The sequence below is a fragment of the Orbicella faveolata genome, unplaced genomic scaffold (assembly GCF_042242905.1).
Source record: "Orbicella faveolata isolate gen_17 unplaced genomic scaffold, um_ofav_v1 contig_36, whole genome shotgun sequence".
NCBI classification, from domain to species: domain Eukaryota; kingdom Metazoa; phylum Cnidaria; class Anthozoa; order Scleractinia; family Merulinidae; genus Orbicella; species Orbicella faveolata.
The window spans coordinates 17,281,643-17,307,773 of record NW_028301565.1 but is presented as its reverse complement, the minus strand read 5'-3'; the positions used below and the strand labels follow the sequence as shown (position 1 = coordinate 17,307,773).

The 26,131-nt window shown below is 39.2% G+C and overlaps 4 protein-coding genes across 5 annotated transcripts in view; 2 read left to right on the top strand and 2 right to left on the bottom strand.

Annotated features, from left to right (window-relative positions):
- LOC110059437 (coiled-coil and C2 domain-containing protein 2A-like) overlaps window positions 1-9,876 on the bottom strand; it is a 34,673-nt gene extending 24,797 nt beyond the window's left edge. For both annotated transcript variants that reach the window (XM_089275501.1, XM_089275502.1), the window contains exons 1-15: window positions 9,340-9,876; window positions 8,148-8,190; window positions 6,541-6,627; window positions 6,062-6,127; window positions 5,257-5,331; window positions 4,758-4,833; window positions 4,186-4,328; window positions 3,870-3,896; window positions 3,557-3,625; window positions 3,038-3,154; window positions 2,100-2,201; window positions 1,726-1,852; window positions 1,208-1,344; window positions 353-481; window positions 222-264 (exon numbers count right to left, since the gene is read on the bottom strand). In XM_089275501.1, the coding sequence (XP_089131627.1) occupies window positions 222-264; window positions 353-481; window positions 1,208-1,344; window positions 1,726-1,852; window positions 2,100-2,201; window positions 3,038-3,154; window positions 3,557-3,625; window positions 3,870-3,896; window positions 4,186-4,328; window positions 4,758-4,833; window positions 5,257-5,331; window positions 6,062-6,127; window positions 6,541-6,627; window positions 8,148-8,190; window positions 9,340-9,356 (1,258 nt within the window). In that variant the 5' untranslated portion in view covers window positions 9,357-9,876. The remainder of the gene's footprint in view (window positions 1-221; window positions 265-352; window positions 482-1,207; window positions 1,345-1,725; window positions 1,853-2,099; window positions 2,202-3,037; window positions 3,155-3,556; window positions 3,626-3,869; window positions 3,897-4,185; window positions 4,329-4,757; window positions 4,834-5,256; window positions 5,332-6,061; window positions 6,128-6,540; window positions 6,628-8,147; window positions 8,191-9,339) is intronic.
- The window catches only part of LOC110059432 (uncharacterized), a 439,844-nt gene that overhangs the window by 166,092 nt on the left and 247,621 nt on the right, over window positions 1-26,131 (top strand). The window lies entirely within an intron of this gene.
- Window positions 9,900-15,520, top strand: LOC110059433 (uncharacterized). The gene is made up of 5 exons (XM_020766126.2): window positions 9,900-10,176; window positions 11,959-12,457; window positions 12,866-13,178; window positions 13,788-13,883; window positions 14,327-15,520. Exons 1-5 carry the CDS (start codon window positions 10,174-10,176, stop codon window positions 14,712-14,714), a joined length of 1,299 nt encoding a protein of 432 aa, XP_020621785.2. The 5' UTR covers window positions 9,900-10,173; the 3' UTR covers window positions 14,715-15,520.
- LOC110059438 (patatin-like phospholipase domain-containing protein 7) overlaps window positions 17,041-26,131 on the bottom strand; it is a 46,934-nt gene continuing 37,843 nt past the window's right edge. The window contains exons 32-43 of the mRNA XM_089275503.1: window positions 26,043-26,086; window positions 25,320-25,432; window positions 24,687-24,750; window positions 24,545-24,597; window positions 24,014-24,083; window positions 23,430-23,546; window positions 22,937-23,085; window positions 22,412-22,524; window positions 22,070-22,109; window positions 20,865-20,999; window positions 19,943-20,230; window positions 17,041-19,079 (exon numbers count right to left, since the gene is read on the bottom strand). Coding sequence (XP_089131629.1) covers window positions 19,020-19,079; window positions 19,943-20,230; window positions 20,865-20,999; window positions 22,070-22,109; window positions 22,412-22,524; window positions 22,937-23,085; window positions 23,430-23,546; window positions 24,014-24,083; window positions 24,545-24,597; window positions 24,687-24,750; window positions 25,320-25,432; window positions 26,043-26,086 — 1,246 coding nt within the window. The 3' untranslated portion in view covers window positions 17,041-19,019. The remainder of the gene's footprint in view (window positions 19,080-19,942; window positions 20,231-20,864; window positions 21,000-22,069; window positions 22,110-22,411; window positions 22,525-22,936; window positions 23,086-23,429; window positions 23,547-24,013; window positions 24,084-24,544; window positions 24,598-24,686; window positions 24,751-25,319; window positions 25,433-26,042; window positions 26,087-26,131) is intronic.

Here is a 26,131-nt window from a genome sequence, read left to right as displayed (position 1 = left end):
CTTTATTCTAATCAGCCAATGGAAAAAATACCCTTCTGCATTATTCTAGATCTTCAAATTGAAGTCTTTAAGTGCTGCATACAAATTGCCTAGAGTATACGTACAGTAAGCCAAAAATGGAATGAACATTTTGCAGTCTCAAAGCTTTGCTAGCACTTTATTTTTGGATTTTGAAAGACTTCTAATTAACTAAAACTGAACCAAAAGATAACTTTACATACCAGTTGCATTAATAAATTTGCCATCAAATGGTTCCATATGAGACTGGAGAAAGAATGTAAGAAAATACGTTATAAGCAAGCCACAATGCATAAGGAGGGTCCACAAAATCTCATACAAACTGTACATATACCTTAACCCATTCTGTTTGCAACAAAGGATCAAGTTCTTCTAAGTTTACCACAGGGGGACGGGTTGGTTTTTCTTTTAGTGGAGATGATAGTCTCTTCAGTTGGCCGTCTTCCCCAAACCACTGAGTTCCCTGAGGTAAACAAAGTGACAGAAACGCTAGCTACATTGTAATAACACATACATGTAGATAATTAGTTAACAAAGGGATAGCCTGCCCCAGGCATTTGGTTCTGGAAAATATTGAAAATTGAAAAGTATTTCAGATGACAGGCAAAGGAAGTTCTCTTAATTTTCTGGCTGCACCCCTCCACTACTTTTCCTCTTTAATACTCTGCTCAGTATTAATTAATTCATGCCTCTTCCTCTCCTATGTTAATTAAGTTAACTTTTTTACCCTAATTATTATTGTCAATTAAACAAGGGCATCTAATTAGCTTGCTATATTTTTGCCCTTTTCCATTTCTCCTCTTACTTCTTTACTTTATATTTATCTTTGTAATTTTAGAATGGAATAAATAAATAAAATGAAAAATGAAATGAAAAAAGTTTCTTGTACTGCTCCATAACTACTGTAACTGAATTCCTGAAATTGGCCAAAATAAGGGACTCTATACAATCATATTTTTAAACTGATGTGCAAAATTAAAAAATGTGACAGACAAAGTGAACCTGCAGGAGAAGACAAGTTGAAAAAAGGTAAAGTTTAAATTCAAGGATCAAACACTGTTCTGGAAGTTTGGGAGCTCAAGTTTTGTTGGTCATGCAGAGGCATTCTCACGTGTAAGTGACAGTGTGGTAGTTACAAATGACCTCCCTTTAAATTTTGTATCAGTATGCATCTAGTTATTATAAACACCTGATTTCCATCCTTAATTCTGTTTTCCATGATGTTCAAATTAGCTGGTGAAACTTGTGGTGGTTCTCCAACATAGAAACCTTCTTCTTCCCAAAAACGAGGTTCTGCACCCTCTGGGACTTTTTCATCTAATGGAACTGAAAAGTACAAGATTGTATGTAATCATGAGAACAGACTTAAAGCTGTTACCCTCTTTCCTCTGGACACCACACATCTCTCATTGTAAGATTCACAGATAGAAAGACTCAATGACATAAATGTACACTGTATCGGGTAACAATGTTGGGAAGAAAACTACAATGGACTATGACATCAAATCCATTCTCGTAATCGTTTTTGAAGTTTTTATAACCAGAACTGGGAAGATAACTTACAGAAACTAAGTACCCACAAAGATCCTCATTTGCTAAACAGGTTCACACAAACTTCTAACTTCTAAGATGTAACTTTTATTAACATGCACCCATGGATAACAAATTTGTCTATTATTTGTCTTCAACGTTGACAATGGGACTTACCAGGCCTCATACTTGGAATCTGGTAAAGATTGGCTTCATCTTCTAGTTGCTTTGCTAATGGTTTATAAAGAGGTTTGCCCCAGAATGTCAAGAGTTCATTTTCTCTCAGTGGTTGCTCTGCTGGTTCCTAAAGTTCACAAAATGCTTGCATGAGCATAATTTCAAAATATAAAAATTACACATCTAGCCTGTTAAATGAGCCATGTTAATGAGACGCTGCACAAAGCTTTGACGGTAATGAAATCTAAACGATATGAGAACTCTCACATGCTCTAACCACAGTCATATCATCCACCTCTCATAAGTAGATAACTCTTCCTAGAATTCTCGTATTCAAAGTAGTAGTTTTAAATATAGGCTTATACAGTAATTACCTCAGTTTCTTGTTCTGTGTCTTCTGTCTCCTTTTTGTCTTCCTTATCCTTTGTTTCTTTTCCAACAAAGAAATTATAGGCTTCTTCTTCTGTGGGAATACCCTAGTTAAGATGGAAATTTAAATACATAACTTGTAAAATAAATTATGTAGATTTAGACAAGACTAGAAGCAGAGCTCCTGATTAAAATAAATTAACCTGGCGTGAGCCTGCGATCCAATCGAAAGACAGTAGCTGGTCAGCGGTCAACTTGAAAACCTCCTATGACCTTGGTGAGATCTAAACCTGAGGCCACAATATGGTCACATGATACTAGTCAGTGAATACCATATTCTAACAGGTGTCAATTGACCATAACATGGACATCAAATATCAAAGATGTGTGCTGTAAACCACTTCTCTGTCAACCTATCAGCTGGGGAATGGCCACCGTGTTTGCAATGACATTGTCGTTATCATCATTGTCTTCAAAGGACGCACATGCCCAGGATCCATGCCGCTGGCAATGTTGACCATGAAGAAAGAATTGCAAGCATGGTTGCAAGCATGTGGTTTGGTTCCTATAGCTATGGTGCTCTGCCTGGCGGTCCTTTGGACCGCTGGAACTCCACTAATTAATAATATATTACATAACAGCAAATACCCTCCTATATTGGAGAGCATGAAATAGATACTGAGAGCTTGAAAGCTTAAAGCAGCTTTGAATTTATCAAGAAATGTCTCTCACAACATGATTCAAGCCTCTTTATTTTTGTAAGTCCTCCTTCACACTCACACATTCCTCTTAGGTTTGAGTTGACTTCTGTCAGGAGGGCCTAAAATAATTTTCTCAGTAGCTTGTGTCACTGACTCATAATTTGTTCCTTAATTATTCCTACCATACACCCTGTGCCAGTTTATAACCATAATAAAAAAAATTATTTAATGATGCAATGTACCTCTGCAGCTCTCTGTCTTGTTAGTGCAGCTATCTTCCTCCATTTGTTTGCACTTGCAATGCTGGCTTGAAGTTCTGCATCTTCTGCATCTTCCTCTTCTGGTACATCACCCAGCAACTGAAGAAACATTGTTGCAACTTAAAATACAATAGCCTTCATTTGGTGGGAAAATATGCTCAGATATTTGCCCACAGACATTATCTGTTCTGAGAGCTGCATCTCAAGTTCGACTCTTCTGCATTCTTTTTAATAACCACCTGGTTAACCTGTCATACAACTTAAATAAGCAACCCTGATCACTATTCAGGAATAATAAAAGTACATGTAATTATAGAGATTTATCAACTTCATTTTAAAGCTATGTAACTTACAGATACATAGCCTCCCATCTACAATGATGTACACTGTATAATCATATACTAATTACCCGAGTGAGTACACACTGACCAACACACTACTGGATTATTTCTACTGTAAATGTATGTACATCAGCCAAGTCAAAATAAATTTCTGTCATACCCCAGCATCGTCGAATCTGGTTGGTAATGGTCGGTCTCTTAGACCACGCAGTCTTCTTTCAGGTGTGCCCTAACAGAGTAATCAAAAATTAACAATACATACATGTAAATACAAGGATAATTAAATTCTTAGACTGACAAAGAAAATTACCACATATATAATTAATATTAATCTTGCACAATTTGAAACACAAGTACATGTATACTTACATATAAGTAGAAACATGAACTTATTTGTGTGTAAACTGTTGGCATCATTAATGAAATGAAATATACAGTGCACTATTTTTGCTGTAAAGTAATTAATTGCTCACCTCTCCTTCTCCAGTTCTGGAAACTGCCTAAAAATAAAGCACATGTCAAGTCTTAATAAATAGCAAAGACAATTTACCTGCACCAAACACCATCCACATGAATGGCACCACTTAACATGCACAAATGACATTGGTTGACCCTTGAAAATTGATAGAAGTTTTTGATGTACATGATGTCTGCTCAGTAAAGAGTACAGTACACGTATCTTAGGAAATCTGGTTGCCCCTTCCCACCAAAACAAAACTGGTGTATAAAAACAGGAAACAGTATACACGCACAAATGAGAGACTGTTATTGTTTTAAAGGGAATAATACCTGACGACCTCGCACTTTACTTCTGAGCCTTTCCCTGATAGAAGCATTCAGTCCCGCACTTTCTCCTGCCGATGACGCATTTAACTTCTCAGAATTCATCATTTGCTGAAGTCTGGGACCTGGTACACCCAATTGTGATGGGCCTTTGAAAATAAAATGAAACAAGGTATTACAGGAACAATGTAAATGTTGTGAAAAAACCCTTTTAGCAAAAGAAAAGTCTTCTTTCTTTGAACATCTTACTTACTGCATCCTCAAAATAATTTTTTGAGACGTTCTAGAGAAACAGTTTTACAATAAATGTTACATAGCCCTTCAGAAATCAGTACTGTTTTTGATTGGGTGCTACAGAAACTTGTATTTACGAATTAGAAATGTTGTAAATGTGTCTGGATGAATATCCAAAGCAGTATATTATGATCAATGACACTTGAATAATTTACATCAATCTTTTGAGTTGTAACAAATTTACAAAGACCTTGTTTAATTATGTGACTGCGCACAAACACAGGTTAAGACTACACATAGTACAGTTGAACCCCACTAGTAGTAATAGTACAAATATAAGTAACCTGCAGGTGATGGTGTCTCTACATTGCTTCTCTCTTCACCCCATGCTCCACCTGATCCTCCAAAAGTGTTGGAAAGCTGAAATCAAGATAGACAAAATACAGAATCTAAATTAAATGACAACTTAATAACCATTAATAACAACTTAACCATGTACATGAAGCATGTACATGAACATTTCTGTTCCACACACGATAAAATGTACGTAAACACTGCTGTGCCAAGGTAGAAGTGAAAACACGTGATTCTGAGCTTTTATAGGTAATTAGGGCAGAACGTCAGCACAAGTCAAGAAAGTACAATGTACATATGTAGGAACTAAATAAAAGTAATTATATTAATTATACAAGTGTAGTTTCTTTTAAGGTGTGCATTTATTTTTGTTATTTATGTTAATGCTTATGTCAACTATAAAGGTACATGTATGTGCAATTTTTTTTAATTTTTTATGTGTAACATTAATGATATTCAAGGCTAAGGCCAAGACAGTATGTTTGATACCTCCTGTTTTCTCTGTTGCCTCCTAGTCTGAAGATCCTGCAACATATCACCTTCATCCTCAAGGTCTTGCAAAGACTGCAAAAACAAATAAGTAAATAAATGAAAAATAACAAAAGGTAGGGAGCAATGATAATGAGGAAGGAATAAGCAAAAATATATATATATATAAAAATAAGTAGCAGTGTTTATAGCACAAAGGCTAGTGGGACCAAGCAAATAACTGAAACAAATTTTAAAATAAGTCATAATTCAAATTGAACATGACATTGTTAAGAATCCCAACTGGCTGGAGGCAAACCAGTTGGCTATTTACAAGCGTGGCCAAGGATTTGAACTAGAGACTACCATGAAACAAATCCAGGCAGTGGTCAGAGTGGGACTTGAACCCAGGACTGCTGGATTGCGAGTCCGACACGCTGACCACTCAGACACACTACCTCCATAAATCATAAAATCTGTAGAGTTACATGTAAATTTCAATGTTGCATGTACATCTCAAGGTGCTAGATAGGATTATTAAAGTATAAGACCCAGGCAAAATGAAAATGAAAGTACCTGTGCTTGAGAGGGCAAACTCTTACTTTTATGCGGTCGCACACAACATAAGGTGACTTGCAAACTCCTATCAACATTTGAATAAACTGCCCAAATCTTAAAGTGAGCCAACAAGGGTTTTTTTTCCTCACACTTTAAACATGGCTATTACCAACTCTCATGTACTCTTATCCTTCCTTAGTTTAGACATACTCAAATGACAGTTTGTCAACACTTCTCAATCAACATAGGCATTACAGTTGTTGCTCACCTCAACCATAGTGTCTCCTCCAGGACTCAGGGTCTCTATCTCTGTCCCAGTCACTGGTCTCAGAGACTGGTGGTTAATAAGAAAAAGGTCTTGCCAAATTTTAGTTAATCCTATGTAAGACTGACCTTTCAAATGTGGGAGGCACAGTTAGTGGTTGGTGTGCTTGTCTCCAGATCCAGTGGTCCAGGTTCGAGCCCTGGCCGGGGGCATTGCATTGAGTTCTTAGGTAAGACACTTAATTCTCACAGTGCCTCTCTCCACCCAGGTGTATAAATGGGTATCGGCGAAATTAATGTTGGAGATAACCCTGCAATGGACAAGCATCCCATCCAGGGGGGAGCAGAAATACTCCTTGTCACTTCATGCTACAGAAACCGGGATAAGCTCTGGCCTGAAGGGAGACTTTACCTTTACTTTTTTAAAACCCTGTACTACAATACAAGTGGACGTGTACATAGTCAGACATTTATAAAACTAACCGTGTCTGCATGTGCTGGAGTTACCGTTCTATGCAGAGTGTCCTCATTGTCAGATCTGTATGAGCCTGTATCTGACATCATCGTGGCCTGTAAAATATGGTGTGTTTACAAATGATTATTTGTGACAAAATACTGAAACACATTATTTAGTCAAATTAGCCATACAGTCAAGTACATTTTAAAATTTTGCATATAGACCGTATGTTAAATCTTAAAATGTAATATATAGTTAAATGAAATTTAACATAGTTAACGACTAGGAGCTAGTCTGGTCAGTAGCGTTTTTGTAGGCAGTTGTTAGTGTCTTGGCCGTCTATTAGCGTTTGTTTAGCGTTTGGTGCGTTCCGTAACATTTGATATAGTTCAATGGAATTTTACATACTTTATGACCAGGAGCTAGTCTGGTCAGTAGCGTTTTTTGCAGGCGTCTGATAGTGCCTTGGCCATCTGTTAGCGTTTGTTAAGTATTTGTTGCGTTCTGTAGTGTTTCCAGCTGCCATATGGTTGTGAGAGCCCTGGAGCTGACATTGTCCAGCGGCATTCTTTGTTAGTACGTGGGTTGTCGCCCCATGTGCTTGCAGTGTGTTTGTTGCTCTGTTAGTGTGGCGTTGTGGACTGAATTATAGTTTAGTTCGGTTCTCGGTGTTCCCTCCCTATTCCCCCCCCCCCCCCCCCCTTTTCAGCATTTTTTAAATTTTTTTTCCACTGAGCCATCTGGCTTGAGTGTGATGGGTGCCTATAGGGTGCCTGGCATGGGGGGCTCATGGCTTGGTTGCGGGTCAGACAGGCCAGTCAGGTTGTAGCCCCCGGGCTTCATAGGTACCTTCCCTCCACTAGCGACTTGGGCGTTAATGTATGGTTGAATTGACAATAATGGTACAGTCAAACCCCTATTAAGTGGCCACCCTTGGGGAAATGGGAGGTGGCCACTTAATAGGGGTTGGTCGCTTGATAGAGGTTGGTGTACCTTAAATATTTTTCCCCATTGGGTTAATTTCATAGTGAACATGGAGTCACTTCAAGACAATCATGATAAACGTGTGTTTCAATGTTTTTATCACGACCTCTCTGTGGAATGAGTTGCAGCCTGCACTCAAACTAAGCCCATCCGTGACGGATTTCAGGCGCTCACTCAGGCAAAAGCTTCTTAATGACTGCTTTATTTAATTTTATTAACCTTTATCTTCTTTTATCATTGTCATGTTCTTAGTTTTTAATTTTGTAATGTAAAATTGACTCTGAAAAGCCCCATGGGGACAAGCCAATAAAGTATGTATATGTATGTATGTAACTATATTGTACAGCACTTCCTTCCTCCTTTTGTCTTTTTGAAAAGAATGACTATTACATGATAATTTGTACATTGAGTTTAACATTGAGTTTTTGCTTACAGGCAAAAGAGAATATGTGCAGCAAAAATAATATTATATTATATTGATATCTTAGATATATGGCACTGTTTATGTAGATGAAAAGACCTGAAAACTTGCCAACAAATGGAGGCCTGACAGCTCTACCTCCTCACCCTCCAAAACTACAACATTTGACACTACAACTACATTAGACCAAAAAAACAATGAAACACATGAATTACAAAAGAGAATTACCTCCATTGCAGTTCTTCTCTTCCTCATCTTTTCTCTCAAAGCCCTACATGAAGGTGAAAAAAAAAAACCACTAAGGAACAGAAAGCAAAAACTAGTGGTGGCGAATGGTCCTTCAAAAACCACGGGTCTCGCAAAAATTTTTGTCGAATTTCAGAGGTCTTGCAGACTCTTTTTTAGCCATTTTCTGAATCTTGCACTCTCAATTTTTTGAAAGACTAATCAGGTCTTGAAGTCCCGATTAATTTTTTTTTTCCATAACTACATGTAAGGTCTCAACGTCTTAGAATCTGAATGTCTTGCTCTTGCATTTAACGCAGTTTGAAGTCTTGGGTCTAGCAATTATAAAAAGTCAAAAAGGCTCAGGCTCACAAAGAAAAACACCGCATTCTTTTTTTTTTTTTTGCATGTTTATGGACCTCGACTTTGTCTTGCCATAAACACACAAAAACAGAACTTGGCCAATATCTAGCCATCTTGACCTCACACTTGGTCAATAATGCATAGAGTATATCATTCATTTCTAGTAGTTTTAGCTTTACCATGTCCAAAAATGTCCTGTGAAACAGCAAAAAATAGCAGGGGTTTCATTAAGAACTGGGCAGCAGGCAAATCAACTGGCTGTGCATGTGAACAGAGCTTTGCAAAGCTGCTTCATCAATATTCTACATAGTACTGCCGCTGACTCATGCTGTTACTGTGACGTGTTGATTATCTGCCCAGATGTGGTATCCTACAAGTACATGTTGATGAACATGTACATATAATATACATGTACATACCAGTTGTGCAACACTGTTGGGTTGTATACCATGAAATATCCTACAAGTCACATGTATTTTCTTTGTATATACACGAGCCTTTAGGCAAGTGTGTATACCAAGAAAATATAAGTGACAAGCAGGATTTTCCATAGTATACCATGAGAGAGCATAGCACAACTAGTTTTATACCATGCCATAGAAAAGACAGTAGCCAACACAATCAATGTGAGATACATGCAGTGTATGATTGGAAGGTTGGATTTCATACCGTCGACTATACAATGGCTTTCCTTTATTCTGATTGGCTGTATTTTCTATATTACGTGTATATGGCATGGTATATAGTTCAGTGCACACATGCATACAAATGTAATAATTTATGATCTCGGCAAATAGACAAGGTGCACTAATCAGGTGTTAGAGTAACTTACCTGTCTGTGCTGTCCATGATGCTTTCCTGGGGTGTTATTTGTTGGACGCAAGTTTCGGTACTTATTGTTAAGGGTAAAGACTTAGAAAAAGTTGACACACAAGTACAAATGCAACTCAGGTCAAGCAGCAGCCAGAAACTTTCTACTAAACAGCTGTACTAAAGAAACACTTGAAGGCATATCACAGCTTTCCTACAGTCTTAAAACACCACGAAGCACTGCTCTCTTGCCCATCCTCTGCCATTTCTGAGTTAGTTTGCAAGATCCACTCCAGTGTCATCCGTATTGTAGCACCAAAACTTTTACACTTGGACGTAAAATGGCGTACTTTTCAGCATCCCATAGCAGTTTCCAGCGTGTTTATCACTCATGACACCTTTTATATCCTCAAGTGAAAGGTCTCTGGTATTTTTGATAAACTTGAATTGTCTTAAAGAGAAAGATAACCTTGAAAACTACAACAGGAACCAAGAAACTTCCCCAAAACAGTAACACAACAAATGCTTCCAGGTATTTGCGGGGATATCAACTAGATCCCAGTCTTTCCGTGTAACAAGTTTTCCCAGAGGCCTTCACGACTGACAACCGGCCTTCCGTGTAGTTTTCTAATGTTCGTAATTTTTGTTGCCACCATACCAAAGACTATAGCATCAATCTGTACTTAACTGAGAAAGCTAACTTCATTGACCTTTAGGGTAGCCGTAAATCTGGTTTGCGTAATCTTCTAAAGCCAAGTCAAGGTCACATTTTACGCTTATTGTTTACCATTGTTTACAGTCGACATCGTGAGTCATCAAACTTTTCTCCAAAGGATCAGCAAAGTATCTCGAAATTATGGTACGTCTGATCTGAATAATATACTAGCATAATAGGCCTGTTTTTCACTGTAGTGGTATGCTTAAACATAGACAAATTAGATAGATTATGTCCACGAACGTTGTCTAAAGCCAACCCGGCGACATGTAATAATATACATAGGTAGCTGCGCTGTACGCAATGATTGAATGAAATCATACCCTGGGGTTGTGATACATCACTTGTTGTGGTTAAGTTTCCACTACGTGCATCTACAGATGGCGTTAAATTGCAGAAATGCCCCCAAGTACTTTGATAATTTTTTGCCAGTAGAATAACGAGGAAAAACAAAACAAACCAGCTACAACAACAAACGACATTTCGACTTATACTCAGTTCTTATTTACCGAGCAAGAGGTCTGTATCTGTGATCATATGTGGGTTATTGACCCATAGTTAGGAAGAATAAGGGTATTTTTAGGTACGTCCACAGTAGCCATAAGGTTGTCACTATTTCACTTACATGTAGGTTAACAAATGAAGTACATTTATGCATCATGTACATGTAAGCATGAGATCAAGATGGCTGGACCTTGGCTTAGTTCCTTCTTAGTTCTGGTCCAAGACGTTGCCATAGTCCATAAACATGGATAAAGAGAACAAGGCCAATATCCAGTTTTTGACCAAACTAGCTTGCTCAATAATGGATTTAAGGCATAAAAAACACCATGCCCTTGAGTTTTAGGAAACAGTGGTTAATCCCATGCTGGCAAGGTAGAGCCATCTTGCCTTCTCAGGTTGCTGCATGTCAGTAGTCACAGTGCAACATTTGGTTCATCTAGGCCATTCACAGAGCTATATATAGTTACATGTAAATGGAATTTAACATAGCTAACGACTAGGAGCTAGTCTGGTCAGTAGAGTTTTTGTAGGCATTTGTTACCGTCTTCGCCATCTGTTAGCATTTGTTAAGCATTTGTTGCATTCTGTAGCGTTTGCAGCAGTCATATGGTTGTGAGAGCCCTGGGGCTGACATTGTTCAGCGGTATTCTTGGTTAGTGCGTGCGTTGTCGTCCCATGTGCTTGCAGTGTGTTTGTTCCTCTGTTAGCGTGGCGTTATCAGTGGAATTATAGTAGTTTAGCAGTTCTCGGCGTTCCCTCCCTTTTCTCCCCCCCCCCCCCCCCCCCCTTTTTCAGCATTTTTTTTTCCACTGAGCTATCTGGCTCGAGTGTGACGGGTGCCTGTAGGGAGCCTGGCGCGGGGGGCTCGTGGCTTGGTTGCGGGTTGGGCAGGTCAGTCAGGTGTTCTAGTGCCTTGGAATGTGACTGCGGTTGCAGCCCCCAGGCTTCGTAGGCACCTTCCCTCCAAAAGCGACTTGGGCATTAACCATCATGATGTAATAATATACACCTAATTACTAGGACTTCATGAGGGATACAATTAGTTTTAATTTTCTTTCCCAAGAATTTTGATGTTTCTCAAGAGGAGAACTAACTAACTGTTTCCCAAGGGACCAGTAATTTAGTGTTTTGTTATATAGCTAGAATTAAGTGTAAAGTTAAAAGGCAAGAAGAATTCAAAGTTCTCTAGTTTCTGGTTAGTGGGAGAGCAGGATTTAATTGCGAAGTTGTAGCCTGCCAGGTGCCATTTACATGTAGATTTAACCATTACCACATGACCATGAATCAACCAGTAAGAGAGCAAGATATATTCAGTTAAACTCCAGCTATATAACAAGAGAGATTATTACATGACTAAAGATTATACCAGAAGTATTTTCTGTCTTGTATCACATTTTTGTGCATTTATCGATATCATTTCAGTATCAGCAAAAGAAGACAGAGGAAGTGGACAGTGGGTCTGACTGGGACAGTCTTCCTGGGGATGTACCAGAGCCTTCATCTAGCCCTGATATCACTCCACGACACCAACCAGCACCTCCGCCAGATTCTCCCAAGGGTCATGTACCTCAGAAGAGACCTCAAATCAAGACACAGGCAGTAATAGCAACTCCAGAGAAAACATCTGTGACCAATTCACCAGCAACACAGTCTAGAACCAAACAAGGAACCCCCTCGTCTCATAGGCCTAGTCAGCTGTATGGCAAATCTGGGATAACTAACTTTGTTGATCAAAGTATTATTAGTGGAACAACATTTAGTGACAGTGGTTTGGAGAACCGACAGAACAAGGAACTTAACCCTGATATCAATGAAAACAGATTAAAGCAGGGCAGTCAAGGTAGAAGAGAGGATGGAATCCACATTGAAATGAATGAGGTTGATTATCATCAACGTGATCCACCATTCACTGATTTTCAAGGTATGCAAACCTTTGTTAACCTCACTTTCTCACATAACGTTTCTCAGTAGAAACATACACTGCATGTTTATGAGAATTTCCATCAGCAGGAATACATGTACTAATGAGTTGATTAGAAACCAATGCCTTTTTCATTTTAAGATTGCCTTTCATTGTTCACTGTTGCACATTTCTTTTGCTTTTTCTTTGTAAATCAAACATTTATCTTTCTGAAGTCTACTTGGCATAGTTTACTTTCTTGTAACTTTTTAGAATTTTGTCATTATTTTCTTAGAATCTTTAGAAGTCTGGCACAAATTGTTTCTGTTGAGAGTGCAATCCATAACATCCTCTATTTACTCTGAACTGTAAATACAAACAATTACAATACATGGCTATGCAGCTCTTGTTTTTTTATTGCATAAACAGCCACCCTTTCAAAGCAAGACACTGCAAAACATGTGCAGAGTGAAAAACCCAAGGGAGGTAAAGTGAAGTCATCATATTTGGCTGTCAAGGAAACACGTAATGGAAATCATTCATGGGATTCAGACAGTGACCGAGAAGAAGAACCTGTGTCACACAGCAGACAGCAGTTAACACCTCGTCAGAAGAGTAATTCTAAGATGGCCAATCATGAAGAGAAAAACACAGAGCATGAAGCAGTTACAGAGGTTAATGACAAAACCCTCAGCTTACAAACATGCTGTGTGCCTTTGAACACTGAGAAGCACATTGCTGGGTTCGTAGTTGCTGTGACAACAACTTGATATTATTTACCCTCATGTCAGCATCGGGTGTCAGCAATCTGAGATTTTATGTTGAGCTAAACATTTATAAGTGAAGATGTACTTGTACACTGTAGGTTGACTTTTGTAGTACAATTTTTGTATTGGCCAAGAAGACTGATGTACATGTAGCCTGTTGGTTACAGTATTTGCTAGTTGACAGTTTGCTGACAGTTGACCGGCAGTTTCTTTGGTGAGCTCTTCTTCAGAGTTACAGGGTACCCATGTTTTGTTCTCAAGATTCTCTAAGATTTTACACTCTCTGCAGCTGGAGGTGCATGTGCTCTCTAGAGAGTAGTTGCTGACATTGCCGATTGCTTAGTTTTTGCATGGCTGTTGCCAAGCGCATGGACTTCATGTACTGCATATTATTTTATAGTTTGCATGTTTCTGGGCTGCTTTGTAAGCACTGGCCTGATAGTATCTTGGAGCACTAAACTCTTAGGCAGACTTTATTTTACCTGCTTGTACATGTATCTTATTCAAACAGCTTACAATAATTCATTAGTGTGGCTACATGTATTAACAAAATAATGTACCTTCCTTTCTTTAATTTTCTGTAGGTGCTCATACATGTATCGTTTTGACCATGGTCACAACCACTACTTAGATGTTAGACCTGAATGGAGGGAAGCATACATGAAGAGAGTTGCAGACAGGTACAATCTTTTGTGAAAAAAAAACGTTTTCTGAATAAAATTGCTTGCTAATATAATACATATATCATTATATAGACACAGGATTTACTGAAAAATACACCACTTGCAAAATGCATGCAAAAGTACTACAGGGATCTAAGAGGCATATTTTTCGTATCCTCACTAGTGATGATGTCATTTCCTGCTTTTTCATGGCTTTTTGTGCAAACAGTCTTTTTTTTTCTGTATGATAAAAAGAAAATGACACTGTGGCTTGAAGACATGAATTTTATTTTCTTGTGTTAAAACAATATTTTACTCACTTGCCGTGCTCATTCATAAAAAATATTGTTTCTACCACTGAAATAAAATCCACATGTCTTTATGCTGCTGTGCAACATCCTCTATTTAATGGCTGTACAGATGACATTTAGACATCTAACAATTTTATTTTGTTTCTTCAGGTCCGAAAAATGGCTTCATTACTTTTGGCAGGAATTTTTCAGTACAGTTCGAATCATCACTGACTTTGCCTTCATCTTTGTTTTGGAGCTTCTTAGGTTTATTTTCCACTACGTCCTGCTTCGTCTCCTTGGAGGAATCATTCTTGTGATCGGAGATCATTTCTTGAAGCCATACTTAGCATTGCTTTTCAACAGTGTCATCCAACCTTCCTTCATTTTCACAAGGAATGTTTTGACTGGTGTTAGAAATCTCTTACAACCTCTGATGGACATCAGCAATACCTTCATTGCTCAGTTGGGTACCTTACTAAGATCATTTAGGCTGTTTGAACTGAACTGGAAGCCTGTATATGAAAGAGGGCAAAAGCATGATGTTCATGTCCTGTAGTTTTAAAATGAGCCAAGCCTGATTTTGATGTGACAGTGAAATCCACCAAGAGTAGTTCTATTGTGCAGCTGGGGATTCTCACTGTTGGTCAGCTTTCATGAAGTTTTTGAATTTGTTGTTTATATGGATGTTGGATGTACATAACTTATTGTGTACAGCAGACAGCAGGTTATATATTTGCTGTTAATTATTTTTGAGAGAATAGCTTGATTTAGTGTTTTAAAATATTAATATAATTATGTTGAGAAGGAAGTCAGTTGCAGCACCAAGGAGATAGTTGCCAAAATTGATATGCAGCAGAGTTTTGTTTTGATGAATGATGTAACTTCTCATTTTTCACCATGCAGCTGATTCCAAAGATTAACTATCCTATTCTATTTACACCAAAGATTTAACTTGAACCTTAACGGCGCATTTATTGAGACGTAACCAAGCACAAATGATGCATTGTCATCTTGCTAGATGCTACATGTACATGTACATAGCGACGCATAAAATTCCGATAATAAACCCTTAACTGTTGAAACACGTGACCAGCTTGATAAGATCTTATAAGGCCCCTACACACGAGGAAACCTAGCTGTAGAAACTTATTCTTGGATGTATGGAACCAAAATATTAGAAAAAAAATTCAGAGACATTTCTTTTAGGAAGCAAAATTTGCTTTCGCGACAAATGGTGCTCCTACACGAGTGTAAACGGCGAGGAAACACCAATTCCTATGAAACAAAGCTCCACAACATTGTTATCTCCTTTGTTGAGCCTTTACTTTACGATGAACTATCCTAATAAAAAGAGCACACCAATTTTTGTTGCGGAAACGGTTGTTTAAAAGTGTAGAGTCAGCATATGCGGTCAGAGAGTAAATAGCACTCGCATTAGACGGAAATAAGAGAAGATAAAGCAACCTATCGTTACGGAAATTATATTTTATTAAACTAATTTATGAGCCCGCTTTAAATAATGTGCATCCAATTGTACAGTACACAGTTTATGTTTTTATCATGTTTACGATAACTGCAGAAATTCTCGCGTACTCATTGGCTAATTTTTAGTCAATAAGCGGACAGACGGATGAATTTATAATTTATGCGATGTGTCAACGAGCGAGAGCGGACAATTTGGCAATTTGTTATCGTAAAAAACAAATTAATGTCAGTTTTTAATGCGTCTGCCCTGTTACTGAAAATGAATTTCGTCATAACATCGTCAAAGTAGTCTGCAGATCCATTCGGGTATCGCCTCGTGGATCCACAGCTACTTTAACAATGTTATGACGAAATTCATAATCAATAACAGGACAGACGCATGAAAAACTGACGTCAATTTGTTAAGCAAACACTACCCAGGCCACTCGGCAAAAAACGTGTCCCATCAGCCCACTTAGCTTGAACTCGCACCTCCTTACAGGGTGATAAAGGCTTGCGAGCCTGACACACTTTACAAATAAAATTTCATATGAGAAAATTAAGACGGATTCCGCTCCAAGTTCGAGCAATGAGTGCAAAAATTATATACTAAAAATCTACTCGTAGCACGGTAGCTTTTGGAATACTATTTAAAACAACTCGCTTTAGTTCATTTCTCTAAGTGATCCCGCAATGAAATTCTCAAACATTCTCGAGAAAGTTAACATCAAACCCCGTAAGAATGATTAAAGGGTGTGTTACTGTGTTTTTAACTAACGGGAAACGTCTGTTTTAATCGAACTATGGATAACTTCAAGTTCAGTTTTCACTCACGGGGTCAGCTAGCCACACCTGTTGGTCAACCTATTCACACGTGAATCGTCACAGGCAAAGAATTTTGTCCACCATGTTTATCACAGTCAAAGAGAAGGTCAAGGACCCTGCAGAGACTAATTCATCTGAAAAAATTAATTTACCCCCTTTATGTGCCCTCCACGAAAAGTTCCGTGATCCAGCAGCTGTCCTCTATACGAGAGAGGTAATACAGAAGCTGTGCTACAATAGGAATTTTCTGCATTTTAGCTGTAAAATCAGTCATTTTCAGAGTGATAAACGTGGCGCGAATACGTACTCTTATGACGAAAACGCGAAACACCAACACCGCATAATTTCTGCAAAATTTGATTTCGTCGGTCTGTAGACGATCAAATATAAAGGATGATACTGAAACTGAGCAGGTCAGATAAGAATTTTTCGTACATACAGTAATACTTTATGTATTCAACATGTGCACTTTGCCTTCCAAAGTATGCGTCTGGTAGAAGGTTTGCCACAGTAAAATGCAAAAATTCACGAGTGGCTAATTTGTTTCGACATGTATACTGTAGACATTGTGGTTGAAAGTTACATAAACAGAATTACCAAACAAATCATTTATTACAAAAGTTGTTATCATTTACAGTTCAAGTGATGTCCAAAGTAGTTTCCCATCTGCTTGGTTAAGTGTATGTTTTAAACAATAAGCACGTTCATAGCTCCCTTCATCCCACACATTACGTCAAACCCTTAGTGACCAGCATCTAATTTAACTTAGCATTTCAAAAGAAAGTTACACACATGCTGGTCATGAGCATAAAGCTCTCATGATGAATTTACAAATTCTCCTACTACATGTATAAGAAACGTATGGACACAAGTAAAGAGAATTTGCATGTTGTCATCATTAACGGATTTGAAAATAGTCAATACCCCCCAGGTAGAGGAAAGATCCAATAATGCGGATTCGAAACAGTATTCAAATTCTAGTACCTAGCTTTCTCACAAGTCTTTAGCGCAGCAGTCATAACTATAAGAAAACCTATATATCTGTCAACCACGGAGAAAACAAAATGCACTGAGCCATCAAGAATTACTGGTCAAATAGCTCACTTTGCCAGAAAGTACTGACAAATAGTTACAGGTTAAATATGGACAAACTTCCTTAACTGAAGAACACGTTCAGCTCACTTACATGACTTACAAAGGATAACTCCTGCTTACGATGCAGAACCTATAGCCCAGCACATTTTAATAGCGAATCCGGTAAATGTGTCTAACTTACTGGAGGTTTACCTAGTATAAATCTGACGGCTTGTTCGTGAAGAAAGGCATCGACAGTCTTTGAAAGAGGTAACACTGCGCTTTCAGACATTCTAAGTATAACTACTGCGACAAAGACTTGTATACAAGCGGTGTTTGCATTGTGCTTGGAAGAACGAATGTGAAATCTTTAAATAACTGATATACAAATATTGCAAATAATTCAATGTTTCTATGTGAAAGATATTCAGGAAAAACGTCCATCAAACCCCATCCAAGGGTATTCCTAGACATCAACACAAATTAAGCTTAAGAGCTGGTCAGTGATTATTTGCTTCCTGTAATTCTATTTCTTATAGGAAAAGGAATAGACATGATTTGTGGCCCTTCACTGAATCCACCAATCAAGTCAGGGCGGTGTAAAGCAACCCCTTTTCCTTCCCTCCCAATTGCTAAAATTCAAACTGACATGATGACGAAGTTTAGAAGACGCCAAAAACATACATGTCACTGACGCGCTAACTTCGGTGTAGAATTTAACTTCTATTTATGAAAAAATTTCCTTTTACGAGTTATGAGTTCTGCAAAAATACTTTTACTTTCATGGCATTTCTTTATAACCTCTTCGCCACAATACACTTTTCCATCTGCTACCAAAATTTAAAATTGGAAATTATTCATTCCTTTACTTTGTAAGAGGATGGAGCTACAATGCTTTGCCTCTATATAGAGCGCTTTTGTCCCTGGCGTTGTTCCCAATCAAAAGGACATTTTTGTATTAGAAAGGACCTATATTCGAAAGGAGAATATCGATATGGTCGCCCTGACCTTATGCGACAACGCCCTATCAACAGCGCAAACGTTCGAAACTAGTGTTAACTCAAGGTTAACTGCTCGCTTTAGTTTCCTGTAATCAATCATATCACTCACAACACAAAATAACCACATAAGGCCTAGGTACACTAAATCTAACACCGCGCTTTTCACAACACACTAAACACCACGCTACACCACACGCATCACGGTAGTCGAAAACAGTGTCAAGATTTTAGAAGCCCACTTTAAAGATCAGAAGATTGGGTTGGACCGATCGAAACACCAAGCTCAACACGAGGGAGGGCATCTCAAAATATGGAGAGATCAGTCAGGCTGGTAGGACGACCTTTCCGGAGAGCAGGTGATCCCTTTTCGGTTAAGGTCAAGATTACGGTTTCTTAATTTGTTTTGCAGTCCTTCAGCGTTTTAAAAGTGGACAGACTGAGCGTCACACAGGCTCTCATTGATCTTTACCAGGACCATTGTAGAGGCGCCGAGTGCGTTATGGTTCACTATTGGGTCTAATAAGGCGCATGCGTCTTCGAAGATGGGTGTCATCCGACTGCAAAGAAAAACAATCATGATGTAAGTACCAAGCGCTCTTGCTATCCACACAATACCTTGCGTAGCTTAATATATAAAAGCCGAGATAAACTAGTAGCACTACAAAGGAGTGCGTATTAAAAAATAATAAAAAAAAGAAAACAGAACACGGAAAGTAAGTTTGTGATGTAGCGTGATCAGACAAAACGATCAAATCAGAAGTAAAACAACAAAAAAGGGCCAAGGGCCCCACAATCTCCTGTTTTCTTTACAAACATCAACCGAGGGTTTTGCTGTACGCTCTCCCTAGATGGCTTAACTCAATTAGAATTTTGGGATCCGTTTCAGTCCTGCTGCACATTAAAGGATTGTTAAACTGAAATTCTCTGATGGCACTAACAAAAAAATGCAATTTTGACAAAAATGGCTTAAATGTTTCGCTACATGTTCATAACTTCTTGGTTAAGCAAAACAACCATTAGATCGATCAATTACGTGACCGTAATGGTGTATGGTATATTCCCCCAGGGGTTGAACCTCCAAGGAAAGAGATAAAACTCTACAACGGATTCCCACCTTCCCCTCAAGCTTATTCCTACGGGCTTCCCCTTAGAAATTGGGAGGGGCGGGAATTTCCTGTGTCATTGTATAAGAATAATTGAGATCCTTTTCATAAATGGCTGTCAATTTTAAATTATTTTGTAAGTATTAAAATTAGACTGACTAAGCCCGTTTTTGAGTTGATAATTCAAAAGCATTTTTACTCTCAAACGAGTTTTAAATGTATACAAAACAATGTTAAATTTGCAGCCATTTATAAAAAGGGTCTACGGCACCATCAAAATTTGTAACTGAAGGTTTAGGCACAACAAGGAAGCTTACGTCATATCCGGCTTCTTCGCGTCGAATTACCGCTTGCGCTTGCGCCTTGAGAGCCAGTAAATCTTCGTGTTCTGAGAGAGAGCCTGTTCTTGGTCTTACTCGAACAAGGCTCACGTCTTCTTCGTCTTCGTCATCTTCCTCGGAGGCCGAGTACCTGTGCCGACCATCTGGGGCACTGGAACCTAGCAGTTCATCCGAGGAGGTGTATGGTAACCAGTCGTGAGGGTATGGAGGTTCAATCCGAGATATCTGCTCCGCCAGATTAGTGAAGGTAGTATTATTCGTCAACTTTGAAAAAAAAGAAAAGAGAAAAGGGTTAAAAGAATGCATGCAACCATCAACCATGCTATCTGATAAAGGAATTAAGCACTCGAAATTAAGTGAGACGCTGCATGCGCGCTCATCAAAGACAATAAACATAGATACCGAATGGATGTTTCGAGGAAAAGAAGGTACAAAGCCTAACGAAAAGCACTGTATTGTGAAGTAACAAAAGTACGTAAGAAAGCACATGAAGCAGGTACGAGTCACACACCTCTAGGGATCTTTACAGGATGATAACTGTACAGAGTGCTGTTTCTAGCCTACGTATAGCCGTACCAACCTCCTCCGAGGAAAAACAAAGCGGGGGTAGTGGGTTTCGCTACACGTAGGCTACTTTGTTGCATAATTACATCAGTTTGGTCGATAACTAGAGCGGTTTTCAACAGAGTGTCGTAAAACCAAAACCAAACCAGTTACTTAACAAGAGGACTTCTCACTGGTCAATCTCAAACTGTAGTTAAACCAAAACCAAAACCAACGTAATTGTTTGATTACTTTCGACACTTAATTGAAAACCGCTCTAAAAACGAACACAAATTAGCGATTTCAAGCCATGTCGAGCAGGTTTTTAATACGTTCCTCTTTTCGTGTTCATTACCTTCCCAGGAGCTTGTCCTGAGGCGTACACGTGCGTCATGTGACCCCTAGACGGGTGTTCCCTGAAGATGTCGGGTAACTTGTTTCCTCTGACCCAGCCCTTGAAAACAGTCTTGCCGTGATGATAACCCACGTCCTGGAGGAAAACATCAGTGAAATGGACAGAAAAATTAAGCCGCTATAGAGACTGCAACAAACTTACTCCCCACAGTTCAATACGTAGTCAAGCAGAATACGACACGGATATCAAAATGATTGGTCTTGGTGTAAGACCTTTTAACTAACGTTATGATGATTTTTACAGAGAAATTACATGTTATTAGATAGTTTACCGCAAATCCTCGAATTAGCACCCGGGGCGCTTTTTTCAAATTTAGGAGAAGACGGGGAGCGCTTATTCGAGGGGGGGGGGGGGGGGGGGCTTATCTAATTTTTCCCAAATCGTGACCTGACATGATAACTTTTTAATACATCATCTGCGCCTAAACAACAACATAAGCTGTTTATTGACATAAAAAGCTGATCCTAAAGTTTAAATCGCGGCACCGTTAGTACTTAACGTGTTCAACGTGTTCACTTAACGTGTTCACAAACTGAAACAATCTACAAATCTAATACTACACGACGAAAACTATACATCCTCTGTTGTCTCATTACTCGTCCACAAAATGGAGGGGGGAGAGGGGTGGGGGCGCTTATTCGAGGGGGGCGTTTACTTTAAATTTCGGCCGATAGGAGGGACGCTTATTCGAGGGGGGGGGGGGGGGGCTAATTCGAGGATTTACGGTAATTAAGAAAGACGTTCACCGCAAGCTGCAAAAATTGCCACAGATTTTGTCTTGTTTTCCGGCCTTAAATCAATCCAACACAAAAATAGAAAAAATAAAATCCTATTGAATTCGCAGCAAATAAAAAATATTCTCTCTTTAGTTTACAAATAGCTGTAAACGGCAAAATTTTAATTGCTTTCGTTTGTCATAAAAGTCATTGTAAACCTCTCCATTTTTACGACTGGTGTTAGACCGTTTTGATAGGTTACAAAGAGATTTCAAGGAAAACAACAGGAAATCTTATGGTTTTTAAAACAATAGTCATAATAAACACGTTCTTGTCATACAGCACTGTCTGTAAACAACAAATAGTACAAATAGTACTACGCTTACACGATATAATATGAAAATACATGCCGGAATACCCTTGACTTACCACTATCTCATCAAAGCGACCAAACTCTAATGTCTTGAACCTGTCGATAAAGAAGCCATTTCATTGTTCGATACTAATCTATGATGTAAACAGTTGCTTAAAATACTGAAATAGCATGGTTCTATTTTACCAACTTTAAATATCATGTCCCTCCCAAACGCCCGAGGTCGTGACAGCGCAAGTGAAGAACAAGAAATCTTTTGCAGTGCATGTCATCCGCACAATTCTGATCAGTCTTAGGAATGCTCTATATCTTAGCTGCGACTGTTTATTATGAAAATGCAAGCGACACTGACGCGCAGATCGCAGAATGAACCTATACATAAACTTGTGATAACAAACCTGTCGATTGGCGGTCTAATGTATTCACAGTAACTGCTCTCTTTTACTTCAGCCAGTTGCCTCACACACGACACATAGGCCAGACGAGACTGGATTTCTGCCATGTCAGGAATCTTAAAATTAGAAAAGAATGTTTGTGTTGTCTTGTTCTTCAATTAATGCCATGGTACAGAGACACAATTTTCAACTCATTTATTCTTATGTCTGACTACCACTTACCTGAAAAACAAACATAGAGAACGTTTCAACGAGTTCAACCTGAATCACATATCGTGAACTCCTGTTTGACATTTAAACTCTAAGCTAAAACATCATTGATCAATGGGGGCTTTGAGGGGTTCATGAACGGGAAATTTATAGCAGAAGCAAGCTTATATCTGAAGTTTGCTCGGGATATGTTGATGGGACTTTTGAGGAGGTTAACACCGACATCTACTAGTCTTCACGCACTCTCTACGGAAAAGACTGAAGGGTTTATGGTATGGATAGCTACTGTGCAATGCGCTTTATAAAACTGCTTCGTACCTTGACGGTTTCGGCAAAAGGATTCCATTTGTTCCACAGTAGCCACCAGCCCGACAACTGGTCGCCATAGTTCGTGAGGTCGGCGGGATCTTCCGATCCTACATCGATTGCTATGATTGTCTGAGCGCCCATGGTCTTCATCACATCCGCTGAAAAATAAACCACAGAATGTTAAAAAAGACGAATATAGTGATTAAAATACTTTATGAAGAGCAGAATACAAGGAAAATTGTTGATAAACTTTCAAGACTTCGCTTTTTCTCATTCTACAATGTAGCAAAACCTTCCTAAAAAAAGTCCTTTATGAAATGTATAGGAACACGAACGAAGAATTCACATATTGACGCTTCCAATATTACCAACTAATTTAATAGGAAAAGTATTCCATTTGAGCTATAACGACTGATCTCTCACGCTGAGAAGTATAGCTTAGACTAACAATTAACCCCAGTGTATACACAGAAGGTAACTATAGATGATAACCTTTACTCACCAGGTAAATTATTGACGTATCCACCGTCCAATAACAGATGTCCGTCCTTGGGGTCACACAGTGGAGGTAGATATCCCGACAGAGACATACTAGCACGGACATACCGCCATAAGCAGCCTGTAAGGGAGATCACGTGTTAGTCCCGCTGGTGCTACTTGTGTCTGGCACAAATTTTTCTTATGACATGGTGCACGATCTTTCAAATGTGACAAGTACTTCAAGAGCAGCAATTTCAAAAGGAAACAAGAGACGCTAGAACTATTAAGCATAGGGCAAAACATTAAAATGCCGCATTGTTTGTTTCCTTTTCTCTTTGCATTAAAGGGCCACTTCTGAAGTTTACACTATTAACAGCCACTGACCATTTCAACTAAGGCGGGAGTAAACGTACCTCAAATAGAGCCCGGACAAATAATAGGTGTCATCCCAATTGGCAAACGTCAAACTATGGTAGAATCGCTCGATTTTCAAAGAGCCTACCCAGCTTCGTATAGTGTTAAATGCTTTTCAAGTAATCTTGTGACATAGAAAGTGATGAAATCTGCCTACGTGGTTTGAGTTAAACGAGTGAAAACACTACATACCGTCTGTATGTACTCTCATTCTTGATGACGTAATGTCTGTCGTGATGCAAAAGTAAGGCAACAAGAGATCCTGGACGAGGAAAAAAAAAACACTTCAATCAACTGCAGGACCTGGTAATAACACTGCAGGTAAAGAAAGTAAGGTAAAGTCTGCATACGAGCCAAGTGGCCCACCAGGCCGGAGCTTATCCCGGTTTCTGTAGCATGAAGCGACTAGGAGTATTTCTACTCCCCCCTGGATGGGATGCTAGTCCATCGCAGGGTTAATAACACTGGTAATAACACTGCACCAACCGCCAATCTCTGTGATCCTGTACGACTTCTGTTCTTTTCTTTGGTGTTTTTCTACCGTTCAAATTTCCTTCGATTTGAAAACAATTTCGTATATCGTGATTCACAAACAGTATTCTAGTTTCACGTTTGATACAAGCACTCTTGGTAAAACGAACGCGTGTCCATTCGTATGTCTGTCATCAATTAGCACTAATGTTAATTCATTAGTAATGGAATACTGGAGCACGCATAATGTACCTCTATCTGTCGCTCTCCAAATGTGCTTCTTATGCTGGCGTTAAAGCCACTTCCTGGGTAAAAGGAGAAGACAACAGATTTCACGTCAGAGAGTGTATTGATTATAACAAACTGAGTTCATGAATTACAAAAACAATCTCACCTGAAAACATGGAGGTGAATGGATAAGTCAGATCCAGGATCTTCTTGAAGAGTGACGTCATGTCCTACAAGCGACAAAGAGACCTTCAGTCGGTTTGAAATAAGGCCCATTTTCGACAAATTATAGTTGAAGTATCAGAAAAATTTCAGAATCAATCGGAACAAGCGTTAGCAATCTGAAAGTTGATGCGACAGTTGACGTCATCAGCCACGTCATGTCACTTAGCAACATGCTTGGTGAACACTGCGGTATCCATCAACTCTCGGGAACAGGAATTCGAGCGACCCTCAGTGCTTTTAGAAATCTCGTTATTAATTCGACTGTGAACAGGTTCCAGCTAAAAGGGTCTGACCACGGCTGGAAGCGCCAAGAAGGAACTGGCTGAGAGTGAAGTGGCCGTGGGAAGAATCGCCCCTCCTCTTTCTCTCCCCGCTTTCTCTTCGCCCCATCCTCGACTAGAGAGCCTGTTCACAGGCTAGTTTTTAATCTCTTTGCTGCGCCAAACGTAAGATAACAATCCCCTTGGTCTTTAGGCAATAAAACACCAGTACAGAGTGAACTTCGCTTACGGACAGATAATAGAACTTACACAAAAGTACTTAACGTAACTTAACTCGTACGACTAGCTCTTACCAGTGACCACTCGCGGACCTTCTGACACATTTTGTTGACGTCAGCTGACTCAGCGTACGCTGCACCAACAAAGGACCCCATACTTGTACCGCCGACCATATCAACAGGAATACCTGTAACCAAACGATTACCACGCGTTCACTGTCATGGAAAATCAGTTTACAAGTTTCTCATGGTTTGCCTGAGAATTTGCCCGTGGAGACTCAAGTGTAGCCTGCATAGCGGGCCTCCCCGGACAAAGAGCTTTCTCCGTATTCTGACCGCGCGAAAATTGAGGTGAGAGCACTGAAAAAATCGACGAAGTAGGGGGTGAGGGGCAAGCTCGTTCCGTGCGGCCAAAATGCGGAAAAAGCTCTAAGTGCGGGAAAGTTTGCTACGCAGGATAACTCAAGTGCTCTTCATGTAACTACAAGAGTAGTTCGTGTTTCTTTTTTTTTTTCCGAAATAGAGGTTTTGCACGGCAGCCATGTTGCATGGCAGGAACAATGAAAATGTTCTGCATTAGAAAAAACTTTTTTTTTTTCCCATAGGAAAAAGACTCTGTTGTTCCTGCCATGTAACATGGCTGCCGTGCGAAACCTCTATACAACGCACAGAAGAGGATAGCGAGAAAAAAGTGCGACAGAACTCGGGCTCTCTAGAACGCTTATTTTCTTTGGCCCGCCGTGTTTATGAACATCGTTGAGACCTGTAGTCTGTTTGTTCGAAGACTGAAAGACTGACCTGCTTCTTCCAGTGCTTTGATGACTCCGCAATGAGATAATCCCCTAAAAGTAACAAATACCATAAACACTACCGGCCGGACAGTCTAA

What these genes read in the sequence shown, in the direction of transcription:
- LOC110059433 (XM_020766126.2), top strand. An exon ending in ACCATTCACTGATTTTCAAG is followed by an intron (nt 12,458 to 12,865) that starts GTATGCAAACCT and finishes TTGCATAAACAG; the next exon opens with CCACCCTTTCAAAGCAAGAC. An exon ending in ATGAAGAGAGTTGCAGACAG is followed by an intron (nt 13,884 to 14,326) that starts GTACAATCTTTT and finishes TTGTTTCTTCAG; the next exon opens with GTCCGAAAAATGGCTTCATT.